General features: G+C 29.0%; 1 protein-coding gene, 1 non-coding gene and 1 pseudogene across 3 annotated transcripts; 2 read left to right on the plus strand and 1 right to left on the minus strand.

The window, feature by feature from the left end:
* Positions 1-3,610: 3,610 nt before the first annotated feature.
* Positions 3,611-14,799, plus strand: LOC145192248 (TBC1 domain family member 22B-like). Its single transcript, XM_090085041.1, has 14 exons — positions 3,611-3,882; positions 4,270-4,717; positions 5,154-5,195; positions 5,985-6,316; positions 6,441-6,611; positions 6,743-6,813; positions 8,623-8,751; positions 10,284-10,349; positions 11,431-11,545; positions 11,658-11,764; positions 12,071-12,146; positions 13,805-13,932; positions 14,029-14,124; positions 14,303-14,799. The coding sequence occupies exons 2-14, from the start codon at positions 4,521-4,523 to the stop codon at positions 14,432-14,434; spliced, it is 1,662 nt and encodes a 553-aa protein (XP_089941167.1). The 5' UTR covers positions 3,611-3,882; positions 4,270-4,520; the 3' UTR covers positions 14,435-14,799.
* A 5,176-nt stretch (positions 14,800-19,975) lies between these two features.
* Positions 19,976-22,391, minus strand: LOC149894429 (uncharacterized; annotated as a pseudogene). Its single transcript, XR_016449601.1, has 2 exons — positions 22,154-22,391; positions 19,976-21,640 (listed from the first exon to the last, which is right to left on the minus strand). The product of XR_016449601.1 is annotated as an uncharacterized LOC149894429 (transcript).
* Positions 20,201-20,273, plus strand: Trnak-uuu (transfer RNA lysine (anticodon UUU)). Its single transcript has one exon. It is a non-coding gene; the product is annotated as a tRNA-Lys (tRNA).
* Positions 22,392-27,290: the final 4,899 nt, after the last annotated feature.

The raw sequence follows: 27,290 nt of genomic DNA on the forward strand, positions 1-27,290 counted from the left end.
GGGGGTAACTTCACTCAGATATTTTCTCATGAAATCTCTTCTGATTATTTCCCCTTTTTAATAGATTTCAGTGCATCATGTATTTAACTTTCAAATTCGAGATTTCTTTGCAACCTTCATACGCTTCCGTTGTTCTTCGTATTTCCTGTTCTCTACCCAGCTAACACAAAACGTTCAAATACGTTCGAAGAACGTTGGAAACGTTCTTAGAACGTCCCCAACCGTTTCTAACGTTCTACGAATGTTTCTTGAACGTTTTGTGTTAGCTGGGTAGGTCTCGAGATCTGGAGAAACCACTCACACAATCTCCTCTTTTTCAATATTTCTTTAGTGAATGATATAGTTATCTTTATTTTTAAAAAAAAAAAGTTTGTTTACGACAAACAAGCTGTTTTTTTTTCTGTTAAGAATTTAACGACGCGCCCATAGCGGTTACAAATGTATCATTGCGAAATAGCAAACGATTCTTTTTAGAATGAATTTTTAAAGCACTAAAAAATTATGTTCATGGAAACAAAAGAAAAGTTGAAGATAAATGTTTTTCCCACACTAACACTTTTGATTATGTCTCTTTTTTTTTATCACTGCCTCAAGCCCAGGACGGAAGGACTGGCAGGTGCTGATTGTATAGTCCCTTGACATTAAGTTGACTTTAGTGACTTGATACTTAAGTGGGTCTTTTTGCAAACCTTAACTACGCTCCACACACTGTAGTCAAGGGGATTCAGGTCAGGGCTGGATGGTGGCCAAGTGTTTAGGCCAGAAATTAACCATATTGTCCTGAAGATATTGTTGGGTTTTTCTGTATCCATGACAGGGTGAATTGTCCTGTTGAAAGATGTAAGTGCCTTCTGGGAATGTCTTCTTCAGTAAGCTGATATACACATAAGAGGTAACTTTTAGTTTCTCTTTGATCTAGACATTTCTCTCAATTAGAAACGATGATTCCTAGCATCATGACGAACTGAGGGTGCTTGACATGATACAAGCTTCTTTGATCGCTTCAATCTCAAAGTTTTTAGTCTTTCTGTCAAACGTTGACATGTAGGTTAGGCCACACTGACTTTTCCAAATGTTTTTAGAATTTTTCTGACTGTCCTCTCATCAACATTGAACAGTTTTGCTGTCAACATTGAACATTTTTTACTTTGTATACTGTAATTTTAGACACTCCAGAAATACAAATCACTTCATTTGCAGGAAAATCCGCGTGAATCAAATTTAAAACTTCAGTTTTTTTTGGCTTCCATTGTAAAACTTTAAAATATTTTTTATTCACCATTTTATTCAAAGACATTGAACATTAACCAACGAAAACAAATTTCGGAAGTTTTTATTTACATCACGAAACCTAACCGAAAATTACTCAGAGTATCGCTGACGCACCCTATAATTACGTTCAATCCTACTTTTCCACAACTTCATGAAAAAGTCATTTAAACCAAATTAAATATGTATTGGCATCACGAGATATATATTATGGTAGAAGGTGAAAAATAAGATTAGTTTTGTTAGTTGCTTTAAAGACCTCTCCCGGGAATGCAGTAACGTTTCGCAAAATTTAGAACAAGAAAGTGTATGGCTAGATGTTATGAAGCGCAGTTTAAAATGGCTTAATATTACACATGCCAATATTACGGTGCGAAATCTGTTGTAAAAACAATGCTGAAGTACCAAATGCAAAAACCTTATCCCTATTTCTTAATCAGCTCTTATTTTCGTCCTGTAAAATGTGCCAATTTTGTTGTCATTGGAATATCTATAAGGTTATAATAAACATACAGAATCTATGTTCTTTATTGCATTACTGGTATTAAGCTTTCTTGTTTTCTAAAATGATTGAGACTTTCAATGAGTATTGGTTTATGAAGCTACCAAAATTAAATTTGTTTTAAATAAATGGTTCAGGTAATAAAATAATCTGGGGTCGGTCAACCGATGGAATAGTTAATAAAGATTCTTTGGTAGACTATTGTTTTTTTTCCCCCGGTTACTGTTTTAATTTTTTAAAATGGGATATCTAATTTTTCCCATATTAGGTTTACTGATTCAAATCTAAATTATTCAAAATCAGTCTCATAACTAAAGTTGGTAAGAAAATAAGCTTTAGGAAAGTTAACTTAACGTTTAAAATGTAATGTTTTCTTATAAATATTTTATAGAAATTAATAATCATTTTTTTAGAGAATTTTCAGAATCATTAACGTATCAAAACATGCTCTAAAGTATCAAAACATGCTCTAAATGAACTTTTATTTTTATCTATTTTTTTTTCATATTAAACAATTTCCTCTCAATTTTCTACGAAAATTTAATAATAAACTAAAAGCTGTTTTTACACTATTGTTCATGACACACATTAACATTGGTACATAGTGAACTTTTTTTTTAAAAAAAAAAACATAAACACAAACAAAAGACACAAAAAGATGACAAAGTTTATTACCAATAAAAATAAACTTAATGCAAGTAGTTTTTTTTTCGTCAATTTGTCCACGTGTCTTAACATAGTAAAAGAAAAATTAATGCAAGTAGTTTTTTTTTCGTCGATTTGTCCACGTGTCTTGATATGGTAAAGTTTCATTTTTATGAAAAAAAAAAAACTTTGAAGCCCAAACCTGTAAGCTTCGTGACTTCCGAAAAGCATATGACAAAAAGCAATTCTGGATGCATCGTATATGCTCGGATTTGAGCAAGACAAAGTTCTGATTTAAGTTCTAGACAATTATTGTCAAGGTTTACTGTCCCAAGTGGTTTACTGTCCCAAGTGGTTTGTTCACAAAAATTTCTGTTTACTACAAAGATACTCCATAATTTCTCTATAAAATAAAAAGTTTGATAGAAATATACAAATATTTTTATATTGATAGAATATACAAAAAATTTTATTTCAAAATCTTAGGAAAAATCTTAGTGCTTTTAAGCAGTGAGCAAAGACAGTGTTGGGTAGAAGGACGGTGTCTCCTGAGAAGATTGGTTTAGAAAAAAGATTCCCACCCAAACAAAAAATCTAAAACTTCTAATAAAAATATCTTTTCAGCAACTTTTACCTGTCAAAAGGAAAAGGAGAAAGCAAAATGAAGGGGAAAGTTTTTTGTAACTCAAGCAAACACTTTTTTGCCGCTTGTATTTTTTATCTGTATAAAAGTTTATAAAAGTTGAAAAAGTTATGAACCTTAATGCGTATCAAATATCGGAAATTGTAATAAAATCTGAAAGACTCTAAGACCATCACCAAAGTTTACCCTTATCACAATCGGTTTGAAATTTTCAGCTGATATGTGAGACAGTTTGATCTGAGTAAAAAAGAAAAAAACTTGGTATTGTCTAACTATAACTATTTCCAATCATGTTCTTGTAAAAATTGTCTGAGCAACTTTCTATTTGAAACTCCCTAAACCAAGTTTCATATAAAAACTTAAGAATCATAAATTATTAGATCGATAACAATCAGTAAAATTACAGAATAAGGTCCAATTGATTTTTTGTTTCGGCACTTAAGACCACTTTACGTGTGAATGATGAAAGCGATTTCTCAAGATATTTTATTTTTTTGCACTACCAACTCGGAACAAACATTTGATGACGTATAAGCCAAATTGTTTTAATTAAGGTTAAAATATAACATCGGAAAATGGTTTCAAATTAATTATGTGCTGATTTATATTTAGATTAAAAAAATTAAAATTCCATATTTTCATATAAAAAGATTAAAAATAGAGAAAATATATGCGTGAAAGAAAAGATAGTAATCTAAAATGCTGTATATATATATTTTTTCATGTATATATTGATCATATATTTTACAAATTCAGCGTGTAGTTAATTTGTAGCTTCAAGCAGTCCATAAAGAACAGTTCTTAACCATGACTGCTTTAGCTTGTTAGTTTTTGATTATTTTGTTAAATTTTGCTTGTTAAATTATGTTATGGAGACTAAACTAAAACTTTTTTGATGAGAGGCAAAATTTGTAAAACAGTAACAATGAAAATGAAACAATTTTCATATTGATGGTGTTTAAGCTGTAGAACAAAACAATTGTAATTAAAGTTTTCATAATCATTAACGCTATGACATCATTCTTCGCCATAATAATGATATTCTAAATTTATCATATATAAAATAAAAATGGATACAATTACAAACATTTTCTGAGTTGAGTGTGTTATAATAAATCCTCCTATATAAATAAATTATGTACTTAAAACTTATATTACTTCATAACAATTGAATTATATGAATGAATATAATTTATACCCTTATCTACAGTTTAGTTATGAAGATCATCAGTGTTTTGATAATGATGCTAAAGTCATAATGGTGGTGGCAGTGTTTATGATGAGAATAATAATGTTTTGTAGCCATGCTATACTTATTTTTAAAAACAGTAGCATTTCTTAAGGCTTTAAAATGGTAATATTTTAAAAGTTAAATAAAATTGTTAAAAATGGTGCTTTTCCATTATTATAGGGCTTGTATTTTTTAGAAAAAGATCAGTAGTTAATTGTACTGTTTTTCCCATGTCAGAAGTGGCAAAAGACAGATTGGTAGTTCTCGGAACAAGATTTGCAACTTATGAGCATGAAAATGCTCTAAAGGAAAGTCTTAATAATCAGCTATCAGCAAATTCAGCTGTCATACAACAACCTAATCCAAATACTTCTTCGGCAGATAAGGCATCATTTTGGAAAAAAAATTCTAGCAAAGTTCCAGGAAGGTTAGTCATGCCTTACACTTTATTAACCTTAGCTTGTTACATTTACTTGAATTAAGTATTACTGACATTGTTAACAAATTTTCATCTATTTAAATGAATTTGATGATACCTTTAAAATTCAGTACTTGCAATAAATTATACAAAGAACATTTGATAAGCTAAACTCAATAAACGGTCTCTTTTTTCTGTAAGAGCAAATGTGGTTGCATAAAAGATAATAAATTTCATAAGTCATCTTTTAAGAAGTAGTAATCACTGTAACATATAACTACTGTTTTTGTTCTTTTTGAATGATTTTTATGTGTTTCATTTTTCCTTTTTTTTTTTTTTTTTTTTCTTCTGATAAACTAAAATTTTAAAATGTCACAAAAAAAGTTTTATTATATAGCTTTTTTATTTTAAAGTTTAATGTGAAATTTTCTGTTTATTTTCTTAGACCTGTTTATGGTGCTCAACATCCACCTTTGCAAGCTGTTGAGTAAGTTACAATATTTACAATAGTTATGATTGAGTTAAAGACCTGTTGATGCTTAAACAATACATTATTAAACTTGCTGGACTTTAAAAATGATATTTAATTTGCTTTAGTTAAAAAGTTAAATTAAAAAAATTTTTTGCATAATATTTAACATAAAGTAGAGAAAAAATATTCTTCAGTTTTTATGGAAGCATCATTTTAAAAGCAATAATTTTTTATTTTCTGATATTTGCATTTTTCATAATATACTCATCAGGTTTATGCACACCTCTATGCAAATTTTTTTTTCAGAAATTATTTTTTTGAATTCTTATTATCAGATTTGAACTTATCAAGTATTTCTGCTACTATTACACAATTGTTTTTAAAAGTCATTTGAAACCACTATATTCCACTATCACTATTTCCATAGACACTTCATCTAATATTATCTTTTATGATTATACTTGTAAGTTGATTGATTTCATAGTTTTGTTTACTTTTATAACATTTTTACCATTTTATTTTTGTTTTTTTAATACAAATATTTGTTGAAATGATTGATAGCAGTCAAGTTGTTAAGTTTTGTTTAGTTTAATGTAAACTTAAGATTTATTAGGCTTGCAAATGAGCTAATACATTGAGTTTCTGTTTGATAATTACTTTAAATATTTACCAAAGCTATTATGAAGAAAAGAGCCATTTTGTAAATATTTGTTTTTAGATAAGAGATTTTTTATTGGCGCTCTTTTTTTTTTTTATAGTTTTGTTTGTGTTTTTTTTTTGTAAAGAAATACTATACACTTTTAGTGCTCATCTTGCTACATATATCAAAGGTAGTCGAATGAAATATAAAAATGGGAAATCGTTCCAAGAGTTTGAAGGTTCTACTTTGGATGCATGGGATGAAGGAGATGATGACTCACATTTGAGCAGTTCTCTAACAAAGCAGTCTCATACAGGCATTGCTAGTTATGAAAAAAATCAGAATGAAGAAATCTGTAGACCAGCTCTTGAGAGGGTATACTCTGATGACTCACAAGATCGTCAACCACAAGCAAGTGGTATACAAGAGGAAGCACGAATTTCAATTGCAACAAGTTTAAAGCAAGCTATGAAATTGAAAATTTCTGAAAAATTAGGTATATTGATTTTTTACTAAAAAAATGTTGTCAAACAAATATTTTAAATTTTATTTTAATCAATATTTTTCATTTAAATCAAAAATGTTTTTCAAGTCAAAATTTTTGTGTTTTTCAATGTTAGCAAAGGTTCAAAGTAAAAATTTGTCTCCTGAACATGAACCTACAAACAGCTATTCAATTCCTCCACTACCTCCTTCTCCTATTCACCAAAGTTGTGCTGACATGAAAGATCAGGAGAACTCACGTTTAGAAAAGTTTGGCAAAATTCTTGCTGGTCCAACAACAGATCTTGGTGAAATTTCTATATATTTAAAAAAATCTTTCTCCAAAAAATACTATGTCATTTTAAAATCAGGAAAATTAAAGTTTATTTTCATTATTAAATTTGTTTGTAATGATAGTTGTTATAAATTTTTTTTTCAGACCAGTTGCGTAAGTTGAGTTGGAATGGAATTCCTGGAGTTGTTCGTGGAAATACTTGGAGATTATTATCGGTATTTATGAATTTACTATTGAAACACAAAACTGCTTTAATTTAACACCTTGTAATTTTAGCATAATTGTTATGTTTTTTATTAATTTCTATGTAAATCAAGCTCCTGAAAAACTGCTATATGAATCAAGTTAATTTCCAGGAAAATCGCTATATAAATCAAGTTAAGTTCCAGGAAAATTGCTGTAAGAATCAATTTATGTTCCAGGAAAATTTTTCCTATATAAATTTACAAAAAAATTAGTTTTGTAAAGCCAGGTACAAGAAATCACCAGGTGCAAAAAATTACAGCTTAAAGATACAGTTTGAGGGTAGTTATTTATTGATAAAGAAGCAATACTAACATCCATTATAGTAACAATGCTAAGCTAAACGAATATTTTCACAAGTAGTTATCATTTCTTTGATTGGTTTATCTGTTGACCAGTAAAAATAGAGATTCAAATTTAGATAAATTTATGCACCATCAAAGCTCATCTTCGAAAGTTCCAAGTCCACTGTTTGTTAGGTCCTATTTTCAAATTTCTAAATAAGAAGTGTTCCAACAACAACATAAGGATACATTTATGGAATTTTTTGGTGTGTGGTAAGATATGAACAAATAAGTGTTTTTCCTTTTTTTGTGGTATTAAATTAGATTTTTTAGTTTAATCTCTGAAAGATTTCTTTTGTCTTTTTTATCTGTTAAGTTATCACAAACCATTTAGAAAAATCATTTTGTGGTTTAATTTAGCAGATAAATAAATTTTTGAAATAAATGTACCTACATCAACATTTTTTTAGTTTGAGCAGTTTAGGGGAAATTAAAGCTCCTAAGGGTATAAAGATATCCTAAATATTTTTATTGGAGTTCTACCCTCAAAATATAATAAGGCATCAATTCTATAAACACTTACAGGATATTTGTAAATACACACTGTATTTTACAGTGCTGTATTTAAAAATATCTAAATATTCAATTCTATAAAATCTAGATGCTCTCTGTAATTATAGAACGCAGACCAATTTTTTGTACTTTGTGCAGCTGATGAAAAAAAACTATTTAGATAAATTTTTAATGTAGTAACTTGCTGTTATAAACTGATACAATCAAATGTAAAAAATTATAAACAGCAGTTAACAAAGCCATCTGCTAGCATCAAATTAAAAATTCTTAATTTATTTTAATGAATTGATTTTCTAATGAAGCATAAAACTAGAAGTGCAACTGAAATTATTGATTATAAAAGTTTGCTAAAATTTTTTATTCATATTTTAATACTAAATTCAAAAGGGAGTAAAAGTGGAAATGTTAAACTACAGCAGAATTGGGTAATATGGAACTTATCCTGACATTTAATCCTGTGGGGCCCCTGAATGCCATCACATAAAATTTTATGAGCATTTAGCAAATAATACGAACTGAAGTTTATATCATTTTAAATTAAATTCTGCTTTTTGTAGTACACTAAAAAGTTATCATGAAATATTCTTTTAATATGAAAGAAAATAATTTATAATAATATAAATGGCACTGATATTATTTCCTCAGGTAAAAAAAAAGTAATAAAATAAATTTTTTTCTTCAATTTTCAATATTATTTACTTCCTTTGTAATAGATTATGAGTTGCACTTTTAATCATAAGTTTTAAGTTTTTTTATGTTGGGCTTTTATATAGTAAAGTATGCTTAAAAACAATTCCAAAAAATTTTTTTTATCCTCTGCTGAAATCTTGATTTATATACGCAGGTATATATGTAGCAACAAAATATGTAGCAACTAATCTTGATGGAAATGAACAGTCTCTAAATTTTGTTCTTTTTATTTAGGGCTACCTTCCCCCAAATATTGATCGTAGGCAGGAAACACTGAAACGCAAACAAAGCGAGTACCACAATTTTGTCCTGCAATATTATCCTACTCGTCATGATCAATTACATGAAGAAACATACCGACAAGTAGATATGTCTATAGATTTTGTTTGTATTATGTTTTGAAGCTAGATATTAGATGTACATTTTTAATTAATCTTGCTTCTGAATAGTATACCAAAGTGTCAGAGTTTGTAAGGTTAGATATTTTCTTACATCTGTTCTCCTCTTTTGAATCATTGTTATCTTCATGCTCCAAATTATTTGCACCATTTATTTCAAATTTATGTTCAAGTCATTCGTTAATATATTATTTGCAAGAAAACTTACAAAAGATGTGATCTGTTTATTCCAAGAAAAACTATTTTTTCATTATCTTCTTTTTACATACAGTATGTGAAAAAAATAATCATACATTTTTAAAAAATCTCATCTTTCATGTTTATGACCAAAATATTTGTACTAATCACATAAAATTTTAACAAAAGTTTATCTTAATATACACTAGAATATTAATATCAAAGTATCAGTAGTAGAAAAAAATCTTTTTTTTTTGTATGGAAATTAAGAAATTTAAAAGCAAAGCTGCAGCATAAAAAATAATCGTAGAGTTCAAAATAATCTCAAATTGACCAAATATCATGAAAATTAGTATCAAGATTTCATGACCTCATCTATATGATTTGTCATTGAGTTGACCAAGTTTTGGGTCTCTTCTGTTGTTATTTTATCCCATGTGCTTAATTAAGCTTCTCTTAAGTTGTCTTTGCATCTAAATGCTGGGTCACCAATTTTTATGTCCAAAATATACCACAAATGTTCTATCAGATTCAAATCCAGACTTTGAGATGGCTATTCCAAAAAATTGAGGTTATTTGTATCAAATTATACCTTCATTTTCTTAGCAGTATGTTCCAGATCATTATCCTGTTGGAAAATGAAATCATTTTCCATTCTCAATTTTTTAGTTGATGGTCACAAGTTTCGTTTGAGAATTTCACAATACATTGAAGCATCGATTTTGCTTCTCTTTCTTTTTTTTTTTTTTTTTTTTTTTGCCCCACTTTCTGGATACTAGCAACAGTTTGATCATGATTCTTAACGAATAGATCATGTTTCTTAACGGTTAAGGTTACTGTGATTTTCCAGTTTCTTCTTGGATCTGACAGTATGATTTTCTTTGATTTTTTAAATCAACTATGAGCTTCATTGATGGAAAGACAAATCTTGTTTTGTTGATGCCATTTTGTTTAAAAAAATTTTTATTTTATTTTTAAGATAAAAGTGTGTTTGTTAATTATTTCCATTATTACTTATCAGTTTGATCATTTAATTTTCATGATTTATGCAAAAACAATAACCTATTTTTTTAGTGAATGATGCTTTTTTTGCAGTCAGTTTTATGCATCATTTGATCTATTTTTTAAAATTTGATAGGTTTGACAAGCAATTTGTTTATCAATACACAAATAAATTCTTAAAACAATATTTGATATCAAGAAAAAAAAATTGTTTGACATACAAATCATTTTTTTAATGCGATTTATGTTTGTTTGTTTTTTTTAAGTGTATGATTTTTTATTTGCATACTGTATTTCTGGTAATGATTTATTTCTTAGATTCACATTGATATACCAAGAACAAACCCCCTAATACCTATATTCCAGCAGAAAGTTGTACAAGAGGTATTTACATAATTCCGATTTTTTTCTTCCTTTTTTCTATTGTCTATTACACTAAAATTTCTCTTACCTCCTATTCCCAATATAATCTTGTTAAACTACAAGCAACAATAAAACAATTACTAATGATTACTAACAATTGCTAATTATCACTAACAGTTGCTAATGATTACTTAAAGAAATGTTATTAGAAATGTATTTGGGTGTAACTAATAAAAAATGTATAGTCTGTATAAATATTGAGTTTACTCATATTTATCAACATAATTTGAACTCAGTATATATTACATATTAATATATACACTTTGAAATTAAAATGTAATATATACATGAAGCTGTCTAATTTTGTGTACCAATTAAGTCCTATGATGACATATCTATTTCAACATGGGCAGCTTGAATGCCATCATAAGAAAAAGTCACCAATTTTATTAAAACCAGCTGTGTGTACCTAAATATGACATTAAAATAAGTATTCTAATAGAAGTACAATTCAAGGAAATAAAATGCATAAAAATATCATTTGTGTATAATGATTGTTAAAATCATGATCTTGATTATATACGGCATTAAAATTACTACACATGCTAAAATTTACATTTGTTGATTAAAAAAAGAATATTTTTAAAGGTGTTGTTTTTTTAATCAATAAACTAAACTTTGCTGAAGGTAAATATTTTCACCAGAAATAATGAAATAACAATATACACATTTATTATTTATTATTGTTATTATTATTGTTATTATTATTATTTTATATTATATTATTATTATTTATGATTATTGTTGTTATTGTTGTTATTGTTGTCATTGTTGTTATTATTATTGTTGTTATTGTTGTTATTATTATTGTTGTTGTTATTATTATCATTATTATTATCATTATTATTATTATTATCATTATTATTATTGTTATTATTATTATTATTGTTATTATTATTATTATTATTATTATTATTATTATTATTATTATTATTATTATTATTATTATTATTATTATTATTATTATTATTACTATTATTATTATTATTATTAATTATGCATCTGAGGTGTTTAAGTTAAATCTTTTTTGTTTTGCATTAAGCTTTTTGAACGTATCTTGTTTATTTGGGCAATTCGTCATCCTGCTAGTGGTTATGTACAAGGAATAAATGATCTTGTTGTTCCATTTTTTATGGTATTTCTTGCAGAACATATTGGTAAATCCAAGCTATTGAAAGTTTATTACTGTTTTTGTTTGTTTGTTGTAACAACCATAAAATTTTCATTTTTGTTAACTTTATATTTTCTTATCTCCTTATATTTCTGTAGACAAAGAAGTGGAAACATACAACATTAATAATGTAAGCAAAGAAATTTTGGACATGGTGGAAGCTGATACATTTTGGTGTTTTTCAAAGTTGCTTGATGGAATACAGGTTTGAAAAAAAAAGGGGGGGCTGAAATTTGGTTCAATGTTGTAAAAGAAATTTCTTTGTGTGTGTGTTTGCTATAGTACTAAGTATTTAATTTGATTTTATTTTCTAGTTTAGTTAGTGACAACATGGTTAATCTTGCTTTATTTTTAAAAAAATTTTTACTAATTTTTTTGCTGGGATAGTTATGAAATTTTGTAGTCATGATTTTTATTACTTGAAGTAACATAATTTGTATTACTTGAAGTAAAATGATTGTGCTATTTGAAGTAACATATAAAAGCATAAAAACAGTTAATTTTTTTTTAGGACAACTATACGTTTGCACAACCTGGAATACAAATGAAAGTGAATGCCTTAAAGAATCTTGTTAGTAGGATAGACGGTAGCTTATTATTATTTAAAAATATTTAATAACCTTAAAAAAAAGTTAATTTTTTTAAGTGGAGGAAATGAAGTACTTTTTATACAACTTAATTTCAAAAGGCTGATCATTTATTGACAACCAGTTCACTAATACACAAAATACATGGTGGTTTAAATCTTTTATAAGGTTTCAGTTACATTCTGTTTAACATAACCATAGCAACATCAGTGTTTTTTTTTTAGAATTGAAGTCTCAGTTTTTCTTGTAGTTTGACACATTCTTATTTGTTTGAAAATTTTTTATTTTGAAACATGTTTAAAGCAATTTCCCCAGATAAAAATGTCCTCCTTTTTGGTAAAATTTTAGAAGAAAGATATTTTTGAAAACCTAGTCTTCCTGAGTATTTTGTTTTTTCAACAATCTTTTTCATTCTAATCATATTTATTATAAATATGTTTACAAATGTATAAATTAGATTTTCACGAACATACTATACATTCAATTGATTTCTATGTCGTGCAAATTGTCTTCCATATCTTCTCTTGGTTTTGTTATTTTGATTTTGATGGCAATAAAATGATTATGCAGTAAAATGATTATGTGAGTTATTTTGGGTTTGAGTTATTTTTTCATAAAACACAAGTTTCACTGCAAAAAACTTATAATAAATTTCAGCTGTCATGCAGGTTTGTATCTCTTTTTGGTTTTTGATTTAAACTAACAATTGCTTCAGAAATCTTTTTATTACAACTACCTTGTTTTTCATGGCTTTTAGCCACCTATTGAATGAAAACTCTTTAACTAATAGCTTTAGTAGAGGTGGGAGTCTTAAGAAGGTCATTACTAGCAGACATCTCATCAATATTTATGCTAAACATTTATTCAATTTAATGATTTTTTTTTTTTTACCAATTAACTTAACTATACATGGAATATTATTGAATTGGTATTAATGAGTACATTTTTTAAAATTTTTGTTTTTGTTGACCCAGTCTTTGATGATTTTATTATAAATTAAATGGACAGCTTGAATGTAGCAGGAGGCGGTGTAATCGTAAAAAAGAAAAAAAAAAAGTGAAAGTTAAAATCAACCACCATCTTGAATATTTTCACATGCTTTTTTTTTTTTTTTTGCATCTTCTACAGGTAATCATCGCAAAACACTCCATAATACCCAAACTTTAAGTGCTTTGAAAACACAGAGTTGAAAAAAAAATGTCATAAAATAATTTTCAAATACTCGACATTGAATAAATACAAAAGAAAGAAAGAAATTGATCAAATAAAATTTAAAAAAATAAAAAAGCAATACTAATATTATATATATATATATACAAACGAAAATGAAAAGCCTGAAGACAAAAAAAAAATGGGGGTTACGTTGTTATTGAAAATACTTAATCACAAATGTATTTGTGAAACTCGCATTAAAAACACCCTGCTAGGTGTTTTGCTTTAAATTGAGAGTTTTGCGATGTCTATCTGCGGGTGTTTTTTTGCCAATACTGTAATAAAGCATTAGTATATTGGTAGCTGATTTATTCAAGTTTGACGTACAATTGTTTAAAAAAAGAAAAACATCTCTAGTTTGTAGAAGTCTATAAAAAAATTTAAAAAAAGTTTCTGGACAGATGTACAATTCTTTAGAGGTATTTAAAACAATACATATTTTTCAGAACCGCTCAACCAACATATATCTGATCACAATATTGATTATTTGCAATTTACTTTCCGTTGGATGAACAATTTGCTGATGAGAGAATTGCCTCTTAAAGCTTCCATTCGCTTGTGGGATACTTATTGGGTGAGAGCGCTTTGTTTTTATTGTTAATATCACGCAATAATGTTTTTTTAAAAATGATTTTTTTTTTTTTGGGCATTATTTTTGTCATTGCATTAGGCGGAAAAAGATGGGTTTGCGATGTTCCATTTGTATGTGTGCGCCGCATTGTTAAAAAGATTTTCTAACGAAATTAAAAGTAAAAATGAATTTCAGGTATGTTCATTATGGTTATTTAGAACCATCTGAAATTATGCCATTTATGGGATTCATAGTTAATCTTAAATAACAATTTATTTTTTCAAGTTCGTAAATTTATGTGACACATTTAATCTTAAGGTGGAATTATATGAGAAACGTCTTTTGTTTTTCGTATCTAACGTTGTATTTTCAGGGTGTAATGATACTACTTCAAAATTTGCCTTGCAAAGATTGGAATGACGATGATATTTCCTGTCTAGTTGCGGAAGCTTTCAGACTTCAGTTTATGTTCGCAGACGCACCTAAACATCTTGGTAAAAAGTAAAACTTGAATACTTTACTATTCCGAGTTTATTTCCTACCTGCAATTTTATCAGCAAAATTCGTTCTTTTTAAACGCGTGACGTATCGTAGTTTTTCGACGCTCTAAAATGTTATGATGTCATATCAAACTTGACAGTCTTCACGTACGGCTACTAGAAAGTAATTTTTATATGGTTAGTGAACATAAAACTTCGTTTATACATTTTTGAGTCCTCTTTTTGCTGTGCTTTAGAAAACTTTAAAAGTTTGGAAATTCGCAATTTTTTATAGAAAAGTTTTGAGATTTGCGGATAGGCTACCGGTATTGTAAATATGTATTGTCTGAATGTTAAATTATTTTTCAAGAGTTTTTAAACGTTCTTCAAATTTTCCATGACTAAACTACCTGCATCAATCAATCAATCAATCAATATATATTTCGTGTTAAGGATGTTACAAAAAACACAGGTCATTGCAAATAGTAATTCACTAATAAAACGCAATGACTAAATAATATAAAGAAAAGATAAGAGAAAAACATAAGAAATAAACTAGTCACATAGTAAAAATAGAACTTTACAAAAATTTATAAGTAACACTTATAAAACAGACTTTTAAAAGAATTAAAATATAGGTCAAATAGTTATTATAATGTATTCACATATACATACATATATACGCATATACACAAATAAGAAATTATAAAATGTACATAAACATAAAGAAAAAAGTTATAGAGGTTAAGAATAAAGTTAAGCGTAACTTTTTAGATAAAAATGATGGAGTGACTTTAAGAACAGATTCTTGGATCTAAGGATAAAATCTGTTTTTAGGGTGTACGGAAGAGTGTTCCAAGAAAGGATAAACTGATATGTAATAGAATTTATTCCATGTTTAATTGTCTGTTTTTGTGGGATGGTTAAGTTGTTAAAAGTGACTGATCTTAGGTTATGCCCACACGTTGTCCTACTGTTAAAGTAGTTACGAAATATGGAAGGAAGGAGACCGTGTTGTTGATCCCAGACAAATGAACAATTTAGAAACTGGATTAAATCATAGAAGCGAAGAACTTTGGATGTCAGTAGGGAAGTCTCTTGGACAGAAATGAATTATTCGTATTGCTCTATTTTGAAGCGAAACAATTTTAGACAGACGGACGGTTTTAGATTGTCCCCAAACTTGGCATGCATATTGTAAATGTGAACCAAAAATTGAGTGATATATAGATAGTAATGTTTCAAAATTAACATAGTGTCGAATTTTTGCTAACATGCCGTTGGCACGGTTTAATTTGAGAGTAAGGTTATTTATATGTGTTTTAAATGAACGTTTCTCATCTATCACAACACCAAGATTAGTTATGTAACTAGACAAAGGCAGCTTTTGGCCACTTATTCTAAAGTTCAAGTATTTTGGAAGATTCTTGTTAGTTTTTTTAGAAAAGTTAGTATACTGCGTCTTAAATATTACTAAATATTAAATATTACTTAAATATTACAGGTTTTCCACGACTGTAAATAACCTTTGCCCAGAAAATTAAATGGAAAAAATACAACCTAAATCTTTTTGAATTAGAACAATAGGTTTTCTAATAAATTTTTAAGATTTTGCTTCCACTCTCAAAGTTTTGAATAAAAAGAAAATCTTTTATTAAAAAAAAAAAAAAAAATCGAAATAAAAACAGAATTTATTTTGCCGATTCAGAGAAAATTTTAGATTAAAAGACATCAAAATGTCTTTTAATGCATTCCTCTTTATGACAAGATTTTTCTCTGCGTTTTCCACAACCGCATGTACGTACACCCTATTGTATGTATAACATTTTTGGAACTTTTTTTTCTTTTCTCAAATGATTTCCTATATCATAAATAGGTGAAAACTTATATAGAAAGATTGAAAAATACCTAAATTCGTCTAAAGTCCTTTAAAAATGGTCACTCCGATTTTAAAAAAAAAAAAGAGAGAATCTCAGAATTTTTTAAAGCTACTAAAAGTATTAGTAAAGCGTTATAAAGCTTTCTGAAACTTTCTAATGAAATACCAGCAGACACTTAGAAGAGTGTGCCTTAAAAAGAATCAAACTATTCCAAAAAGAATTAAACTCCAAATACAAACTACTAGATGGTATCAGTTTCTTGGAATAAAATTCGAAGAAAGAAAGACACGAATAATGAAGTATCTAAGAATGTTAAAAATTATAGAACAATATGAATCTTCAATATTGACAAGGTTTATGAATTTTCCAGAAGGGTTAAGATTTATGAATTTGTAAGGAGAGGAAAATAGGATCCCTAAAATGAAATATTTGATGTAAATATTTGAAGTTAATGACTAATGGCTATCCACTGAATACAAACAAAATAATATACTTAGCTTTCCACTTGTAGATAGTAAAGATCTTCAAGTGGAAAGCGAAGGAAAAGTGTGAGAAGCAAAAAAGATGTGAAGTACTGAACAAATTAAGTTAAGAAAACAATTCACCCTCCAAAAAACGGCGAAAATTTAGATGAGAATGCTTGTCTACCAACCCGAAGATACAACAAGAGTAAAGTTGCAACCAACTTAATGACATCTACAAAAGCATCAATAAACAAGTCTGTTAAAATATGCAAACAAAAAAAAAACAATGAAATTGATATTTCAAGCTCCAAGTCAAGTAGCAATTTATAAGTCAATATTCAAAGAGACTGTTGGTGATAGATGAAGTACTTTGTGCAACACAACGTCTCAATAAATTGAATATCCGTTAGTCTCAAATGATGAAAAACTTGAGGAATGGAATTCACAGTTTGTAAATGAAACTAAAGAAATCTTTGATAAATTAGCCTGGTAAGTGACAAATAAATTAGCCTGGTCTTTTGTCATCTAACATGGGTATTAAATGATACAAAAATGTTTTTGAGGAAATTTCTTTTTCCAACGATTTGTCTCCAGAAAATCAATACAAAACTCTCTAAGAAACACTGTCCACCATATTATGAACCATATAAAATTTATTCTTATCATTTTGAATTTTCTCCTTAAGTAATTCTTCTTAGGTAATTTCTTTCGTAAGATTTCATTATATATATATAGGTACGTGCGTATCTGCGATTTACGGCACCGATTTTAAAGATAAAATCTGTGTCCATTTTTTCACCGCGTGCTCGAGGTAGGTGTCGTAAGGATGGATTTTTCTCGTCTTTTTTTTAGAATTTTATATTGACTTAGATAATATTTTAAAAGTAGAGTGTTGTAAGTTTACTGCAATTTATTTTTTTTTTGCAGTTACTAACGTTTTTAGTGGTTTCATTGCTATTGAAAACTTCATTCCTGTTCTGGAAGTGAATTGACATTGAAGGGATGATAGGTTTTTTTTCTAACTTTTGAATCAATTTTATATATCTATTTTCTATGTACCTGCCAAATTTAATAAAGAAATAATGACACGCTCATATTCTATTTTTGCACGCAGTAAAGGTACCAAATATTCTTCTCTTGTAGAGGTTGGGGGGGGGGGGGGTTTCACGATTATGAGCATTTTGTATATTTGACTTTTTTTATTCATTAAAAAATTGTTTTTTTAGAAAAATGAAACTTTATTTAAAATATTGGTGATTTTTTTAAAGTATTCAAAACATGATTTACACACAAACACACACAAAAAAACCATAATCTGTTATTAGTTGAATAAAAATATAACCGAGGCAAAGTAATGCGCAAAAAGATAAACAATGAAGTTCTATTATAAAACCGAACGCTAATTTTTTAAGTTGGTTGCAGTTTTCTTCAGCATTCCTTATAATGAATTTTTGTCACTTAAATGGGCATAACTTTTAGTAGAATCATTAGTTTTTTATGAAATTTTCACCATCGTAATATTGATTTAAAGCTCTTTACAATGATGTAAAATAATAAAATAGCTGAATAGTTTAAAAATTTTGCACACATATCTAATATATATATATATATATATATATATATATATTAAATTTAATTTTCATGTGAATTCTTAAAACAAAAAATCCATTTTTATGAAAAAAACTTAAATTGCTAAACTTCAAAACATAATAAACTTTTTTTTATGAAACTAAAAAAATAGTAAAATCAATAACTAATGCCATAATTTTTAGGATCATTGAACATCTTTTCAGCATAAACTCGATGAGTTTATCAATTTTTTCTCATCGACGTTTTCGAAGGTCCTAGAGCAAGTTAAACTTAATGCCATAAATTTTCAATCGGATTAAGATCAAATGAGCTGACCACCTCATTACTTCAATTTGATTCTATTTAAACCAATGTTTAACAATATAGATGTGTGTTTCGGCTCTTTATCTTGTTGAAATAAGAAGAAGCATAAAGAAGGGGCATATTATTACTAACAGAAACCATCTTTTCCTCAAGAAATTCACGATAAACAAATCATCTCATAATGCCATTTATTGGATAATTCCAACTTCACTAAAACCAGAAAAACAACCTCAAACCATTGTACCTTTTCCACCGCCATGCTTGACCGTTCTACTTGTGTATTTATGATCCAAACGTTTACTTAAAGAGCAACGTACCTTTAAATTGTTATCTGGACCTTTCAAATTGTTCTTTGATTCATCGCTCCACAATACTCTTTTCCGATCATTAATATCCAGTGTTTATGAACATTTACAAATTCAGTTCTAGCTTTTCGATTCTTTGGAGAAGTTTGGGTTTTTCTCTGTTCTTGAGATCAGAAGTCCTGAAAGTTGTAACTGTCTGCGAGCTATAATTTTATTTATTCGCTTTGTTGAAAGGATTCTTTTTGACATGACGAATAATTTTTCTGCCAATAAACGATATGTTTTGAATGGTCTTCTAGGCTTATGCTTTGTTTCTAAAGGACTGCCTTCAATAAATCGCTTGATTGTTCGACATAAAATTTACTTATTAATGGAGTTCTTAGAGGCAACTTCTTTTTTTTTTTTTGACTTTTTTCTTATAATTTTTGATGTCCTTGAAAATTTAAATTATACTTGTTTCCTGCCATTATAAAAGACCTATATTTAAAAAATCGATTTTAAGGCAGAAATCTTTATGTCAATATCACTCTTGATAATGGCACAAACAACAGATCGCAAAAATGAAAAGGGTTAGAAAAGGGTTGTTAACAAAGTTACATACATAAATTAAATGTTTACTGGAGATGAATTTTAACTTCACGAAGTCTTTTTCTTTTTACTTCCTCTAGTTTTAACAGTTTTTTGGGATTCTTAGGACATTAGCCTGTTGGGCTAACGTTGTAAGGCTGGGTCGTTGAGTTGAAAGGGGGGGGGTCGGAACTTTGGGCCTCCTACCCCCACCCCTACTTACTATTTTCATAAAGGTTATAAAAGTTATAAACATCAAACAATTGCTAAAGTTAAAATATAGTTTTTTTTAACAAAAATAGTTTTCTTGACCACCAAATAAAAACTGTCGCCTCAATATTGAATTAAAATTTATTAATTCTGAAAACAACCAAGGCAGGCTGTTTTTTTTTAATAAGATTTTCTTTTCATATCATTATCAGTTGGACAAAATTTTGAATTAAGAGTATTTCAAAAACTTCAACACACAATTTGAAAAACTTCCGTAGATATCCTTTGCACAAGATTCACTGATTTAGATTTAAATTTCTCAATACCTTTGCAATGATACAATTTCAATGATTACAATTTCTCAATACCTTTGCAAAAATATAATTTCAATGATTCCCAATTAAATAGATTTTGTTTTTACAGATTAAAAATTAAAAAGTAGTATAATAAAAATATTTTCCATTGCAGTCATCGCCCGGTTAGCTCAGTCGGTAGAGCATCAGACTTTTAATCTGAGGGTCGCGGGTTCGAGTCCCTCATCGGGCGCAATTGATTTTGTTATACTAATTAATGTTAAAACGATGTCTTTATCGGAAAGCTAAATACATTTAAAAAATATAGCAACATAGTAATGTCATAACAAGAAGTTAAAAATATTAATGACAGAAAATTTAAAGGAGAAAATAATTGTTTATAGCAGCAGGGGCGGATCTAGCTTTTTTTTTTGAGGGGTGCTGAGCAAGTATGTACTGCGAAGATATGTTCATTACCCCCCCCCGCACGCTTTGCGAAGGGGGGGGGGGGTCATAAAAAAAGGTTTTTATAAAGTACGGGGGAGAGAGTCACCCAAAAGTGTACAAGTTTGTTTAAGAGGTGTTCAAGGCAACGAATACGTACGTAGTTTGACTATATTTTTCACCAACTTTTTAAATTTTCAACCTCTTTTTTAACAAAAGAAAAGGCTATATCCCTCTGGGTCTTTTACCTGTCTGCCCATCTTTTTATACCCTTTAAACTGCCCGTATTTTGATTAAATAATCAGAAAAGAAAGGTTACAATTCTTATAAACATATCTATTTTATTTCCATAATAGTATTTTGTATGCAAAATAATGCAGCAACTTAATTTTATTAGCAGTAATTGACTTTTATATCATTAACAATTCAATAACAGAGTTATAGCTAATAAAAATGATAATAAAAATAATTACTCTCGCCTGCCGAATAAACAGGGTTTAATTTCATGAACCCAAACATTGAATACACAATTATTTTTATGGCATAACATAAACTAGGAATGGCATAAGAATTGAACAATAAAACCGAGTTTTGAAATGTTAAAAGTAAACAAATTTCTTACCATAACTGTGCTAAATTTCTTTTTCTAAACTGTTAGCTTATGACTAATATAGTAAATTTCAAATCATGAAACTTTACTAAATTAAAATCATATTTCAACAGTAGGAAAACTAAAATAAACTAGTAGAATAGTTACAAAATGTAGAACTGATAAAAGAAACTTTTAATAAAAATCTAGTTTCAATGGAACTATCCAAATTTTGCTTCTAATATGATTTTTAAACAGAAACTTAGAAATATATAAAGTAACCATCTAGTTTAACTTCTAAAAACATCTGCGTCATGCACATTATATTGCAATTATAACACAATTGTATTACAACTCACTATTAAAAATAATTATTAATACTATGATATAATATATTTGTGTTTTCATCAGTTCTTTGAAATTTGGTAACATCAGTTTGAGAAAAAATAATTGGATGGTTTGAATAAAAATCTGCATTTGTATATAATTCGATACTGGTCAAATATCTAAAGTATTCTGACAAAGATTCGTTTCCAATTAATGATATAGAACAAGCATCAAATAAACAGTTTCCGTTTGGAGAAGTTCTAATAAAAAAACAAAAAATTAGCATGAGCGAGGTAACATAATTTAATGATGTTATGCCACAAAATAATTATTACACAATTTTAAGTCATAAAATAACTTACTGGTAAATCATTTACTAAATGTAATTTTGGTATTATTCAATCATAAAATAAGTTATAACATAATTGATTATTTTCTCCTTGAAATATGATATAAATATATTATACTTAAGCATGAACAAAATTTTACTAGAAAAATATATTTTTAAATTTTAAGCACCTAGGACAAAATTTTACACATCTTTCAGCTTAAAATAAAAATAAGTTTGTAGTAAAATGTTTAAGCAAAAAAAGTTATATATGATTTCTTTATTTGCTATTATTTTAACTATAATTCAACACACACACACACACACACACACACACACACACACACACACACACACACACACACACACACACACACACACACACATATTTCGTTTGTTTTTTTATTTTTAAATTAATATAATTATTTAAGAAACAAATTATTACCTCACTGGTTGAAAATCGCTTTCTGCTCGAAATCATTGAGATGGGAAACTGTATATTTGAAACTTTGCATATTTTATGTAATACACTTAGTTTAGATTTTTCATTAAGCAAAAATTTTTCTCTAATAGTATTATGAGCTTTGACAATAACATTAGATAAAAACGATACCTTTTTTTGATTGAACCCTATTTTCATCTAAAATACATTTTAAAATAATTTGAAGCGTTGAATCCGCCATGTTTAGAACACTTAACCTACGAGTTAACCAAAAGCTTAGTGAAAACCCTCTTTTCTGATTTATGCGTGATTGTCTTGCACCCTTCAGAGATCTTTCTGATTGGGTCAGCACCCCTCAGAACCAGTTTTGATTAGCTTAAGAAACCAAGCCAATCGAAAATAGCTTCTGAAGGGTGCAGGCCAATCAGAAAGCGACTATACTGGAGTTTCCTAGTCGAAACATAAATATATATAAAATACGCTAGCGCTAACACAACAACAAAGATAATTATTTTCGACATCCTTCACAAAAAATTAGATCGCAAATTTTGAGTTGAATAAAATATTTTAACAATTTAATTTTCATATATAACAAAATGCAACAAAATAGTAAACTTTGCTTGTTGAAAGTTGACGGGTGCTGGAGCACCCTTTGAACCCCTCTGGATCCGCCCCTGAGCAGTTTTACCTTGTGCTTACCGCAAACTTTTTCTGTTTTTAAAAATGGGATTAAAGTTCCATTAAGTAAAATAATAAATCTAAATAATGGTGTGGCCCACTATATTCACATTGAGGCAAATTCAAATTAAAGTTATGAAATCAGGGCATCAGCCGAAAACCCACGGCATGCTGAGCAATATACATATTGTATATTTCTCTTTAGAGAGAAGGTTTTATTAAATTTATTATGGTTTTTTAAATAAGTTTCTTCTAACAAAGTGAAACCTCAACTATAAAACTTTATTATAAAGTTTTATAAGCGAGGTTTCACTGTGTTATAAGGTGAACAATATTATCATTAATAAGAAGTAATTGTTGTAATGTGTGGCTTCAGTAAAGCTATTTGTATTAAAATATTTAAAATACAACCCTGTGTTTTGATGTATTTTGATGCATTTCATTAAATAAGCATTTATCAGACTGTCAATTTGTCATTTTTTTCATTTTTTTTTTCGCCTTTTTTGAAATGTCTTTTTTCTTTTTTTCTTTTTTTTTTTTTTTATTTTTTCAATTTTGAAAATTTAAAAAAAAAAAAAAAAAGACAACAAAAAAAGACTAATAAAAAAATGAAACTTAACAGCCAGATTTAGTGATAATTATACGATGGCATCCGCTAGCAAAGTCAGAAAACTTATATTGAACGCCTTTTCACTTAGTATTTCTTGCTGGAAGAAAATTGTTTTTTTGTTTTTTTAAATCTTTCATCTTTAGTGTGTCCTTTAAATCTTTCAAATAACTTCAAATTCAAAAAAAAAAAAAAAAAAAGACATAACAAAAATAACTTCTTTTTGTGGAAGGAAGTTATTTTTGTTATGGTTTTGTGGAAGCAAATAGGAAAGAGAAGATTGCCCATCGATGAGTTTAATCTGATTTTCTTTATATTCATTTAATGTATTCAGTTAAGAGTCGCTCTGTTATATGTGTGTGTGTGTGTGTGTGTGTGTGTGTGTGTGTGTGTGTGTGTGTGTGTGTGTGTGTGTGTGTGTGTGTGTATATATATATATATATATGTATATATTTATATATATATACAGTATTGGACAAAACATTTGCAACCAAATAATGCTAATTTAGTTTCTTTATATAAAAGTGCTGCATTTTTTCAATTTAGAGAAATAACTATGTAACTGTTTAGAGACAAAGTTCTTCAAGTTTTATTCATCACAAAGTTCATTATTTGTACACGAAAATTAATAAATTAATCAAAAGTATTAAAAAAAGTTGATTTCCTTCTGGACAAAACAAGTGCAACTCGACAAAATGTTGACCAAGCTGTATTTCGCTATCAATATTTCGTGGCGAATCCTTTGTTGTCGATTATGATCGACATTACATCTTCGAGGCATAGATTCGATCAGGTGATCAATGAAACTTTGTGGAATCGCTGCTTAGGCCTTTTGGATTTGTTCAAACAGTTGATCCTTATTACGAACACCTTCACGATTAATTCTGCGGCTGACGATCTCCCAAAGGTTCTCGATAGGGTTGAGATCCGGAGATTGAGGCGGCCAATCCATCACCGATAGGTGGTTGTCTTGAAACCACTGCTAGACTACTTTTGCAGTGTGTTTTGGATCGTTGTCTTGCTGAAAAACCCATTTTATTGCCATATTCCATTCAGCATGAGGTAACATAACATCTTTCAGGATATTTTTATACATGAAACGGTCCATTACTCCATCGTTTCGATGTATTGGATCTAGACCGTTAGCAGAAAAACACCCCCAGACCATAACATTGCCTCCACCATGCTTCACGGTCTTATGGCAGTAACGTAAATCGAGGCGTTTTTTGGCCGGTCGACGTACACGGCAAATGCCATCGCTCCCAATGATGTTGAACTTCGATTCATCACTGAACAGGACAGTTCGCCATTTCTGCACATTACAGTCAATATGAGATGTAGCAAACAGGAGTCTTTTCTTCTGGTTTTTTAGTGAAATCAGCGGTTTCTTTGCAGGGCGTCGAGAAAACAATCCGGCTTCAACAGCAAGTCGTCTGATTGTTCGGTCCGATACAGGCAGCTCTAATTGCTTTTGTATCTCGACTGCTGATATCCAGGGATCCTTCTTGACGGATCTGAAGATCATAGAATCCTCTCTAGAAGTGGTGGAACGCGGTCTTCCACCTTTATTATCTGCTGCCAACTTCCCCGTAGAACGATATTTGGAACATAGTCTTGATACGGTCCATTTTTTCACGCAATATTTATCAGAAATACTTTTTTGTGACATTCCACTTACGTAATCGCAAATAATTTTCTTTCTTAGTTCCAATCCAAGACTGTCGGGAGCCATTTTTGCACTTGAAGTCATAAAAATAATAAAAATAAATAATCACGCTTCTCAAGGCTTACCGTGTTACATTTACCTTGTGATGATACAATAATGCTCTGTGGAACACAACGTCTTGGTTGGATGTGGACTGTATTGATGTAATGAAACACTTGTTGTATTTCACTTCTTGTATTGATGTTCTTCGATAAAATACTTTGATAAAACTCACTTCGATAAACTGTCTTGATAATACTGACTGATTGACTTCCATATACTGACTGAATTACATGTCGATTTACATGTCTCTTATATAGTAAAATGAACCTGTGTGAACCTGTTCTGGAAGATTCTAGATGCTTCTTTTCGATGCTTCTGGAAGCTTCTGGATGCTTCTGAATGTTTCTGGATATTTCTGTATGCTACTGGATGCTTCCAGATGCTTCTTCTGCAAACCTCTGGAAGCTTCTGCATGCTTCTGGTTACTTCCTTTAATTATTAAAAAACTTCCGTGACGTTGACACGGAACAGACTTAAATGAAAAATGAAACAAACCAAAAAAGTTGCACTTGTTTTGTCCGCTGCAAAATGGCACTTGTCAACGAAATTCTGCCTGTGTGTTGTCACCTGTCAGCTGATTGCTCATGTCATGGCATGCTATGACTCCAGACTCCTGAACTGTTTGCTGTGGTAGTATAGTTCGTTTCGTTTTTAAGACATGTAAATTAGGAACACTTTTTAGCATTGTTCGATGTTGGTTGCAAATGTTTTGTCCAATACTATATATATATATATATATATATATATATATATATATATATATATATATATATATATATATATATATATATATATATATATATATATACACATATTCACTTTGACAATACTTAATTGTGTTCTATTTTAAGAATGTCAAACGAGTGTTCCTGCTTTGAACTTTTCTCAAGGAGCTTCTCGTCCGTATGAAACTGTGCGTTTGTTAAACATCATAAATCGTGTCTAACATCAAAAATCGGTTCACAAAAGCTTAGTCACGATAGCGATTATCCCAGAAGAAGATGAAAGTGCACCGTCAATACCGAAGGTTCATCAAAAAGCAAGTCCAGCGAAATTCGTTTTTTCTGAGAGAAGTTGCTCATAAAACCGGTATCAACTGTTAACGTGATCTTAAAATTGCTAAAAGGGAATTCAATGTAAAGCCGTTAAAGCTCCAATTGCTTACTTATGCTATTGCCACCCAAAAAAACCCCACTTGTCGGTATAATCCTAGATTTACCGTTTGATTTCTGCTCCAGACCAAGGGGTTGGGATGGCATATTCCACGGTGAACAATTTGTTATACATAAAGAGGATGAGCTCCCATTGCTGATGTATAGCCCGACAACTCCCATTCAAAAAAAACGGTAATCGTCGGGCTGGTGAACTGTGACTCAACAACATGAAGGGACTCATATGATCATTGTGAATGCTCTTGGTACAAGGAATTCATTAAATAAGAACTATTGAACTTTGTACCAAGAACATTTTTTAAGCAAATTTTTAGCTTTTTAACTAAAAAAAGCGATACAACGATACTATCCACCCTGTCCTGAAAACTCCGACAGGTTGATTAATCTGATCTGGTGGATGTTTTTTCCACACGATCAGTAAAAAAAAAAAATTGTAAGCGTCAAATCAACCGACATAATTTGATGTAATGTATACAAAAGGTTACGCATACTTGTAGTATAGTTACATAGTGCGCGCGCGTGTACAAATAATCAAGAGAGAATCCTCAACAGTTCATGTTGAGGATTCTCTCTTGATTCATCCGACGATTGCACATCGTCGGATGAATCAAATACATAAATTATCATAAAGAAAAAAATCCAATGCAAGAAAAAAAAAACAGTTTTTTGGAATTTAAATATTTCGTTTTTTTTTTTTTTCCTTTTTCGAATGCATTTTTTCGTCACTTAAACAAACTAGTATACGTATATTCATGAATTACAACTTCACTACAATTTCAGCCCCGCATTATTGTATATTTACAGAGGGGTTCACGCAAAAATTTCGTTTCGACGTGTAAAACCACGTGAAGAGAATCTCTGAAAAAACACAGATAGGATGCATTTTATTTCAAAGAGAATGAGCACTACTAATGA

Source organism: Hydra viridissima, unplaced genomic scaffold (assembly GCF_058129835.1).
Source record: "Hydra viridissima isolate aposymbiotic clone 2 unplaced genomic scaffold, HvirCarnegie_v1 scaffold_1, whole genome shotgun sequence".
Lineage (NCBI taxonomy): Eukaryota > Metazoa > Cnidaria > Hydrozoa > Anthoathecata > Hydridae > Hydra > Hydra viridissima.

Coding starts and splice junctions, on each gene's coding strand:
- LOC145192248 (XM_090085041.1), top strand. CDS start 4,521: ATGTCAGAAGTGGCAAAAGACAGATTGGTAGTTCTCGGAACAAGATTT. Junction 4,718..5,153: donor TCTAGCAAAGTTCCAGGAAG/GTTAGTCATGCC, acceptor TTATTTTCTTAG/ACCTGTTTATGGTGCTCAAC. Junction 11,546..11,657: donor ATTTCTTGCAGAACATATTG/GTAAATCCAAGC, acceptor ATATTTCTGTAG/ACAAAGAAGTGGAAACATAC.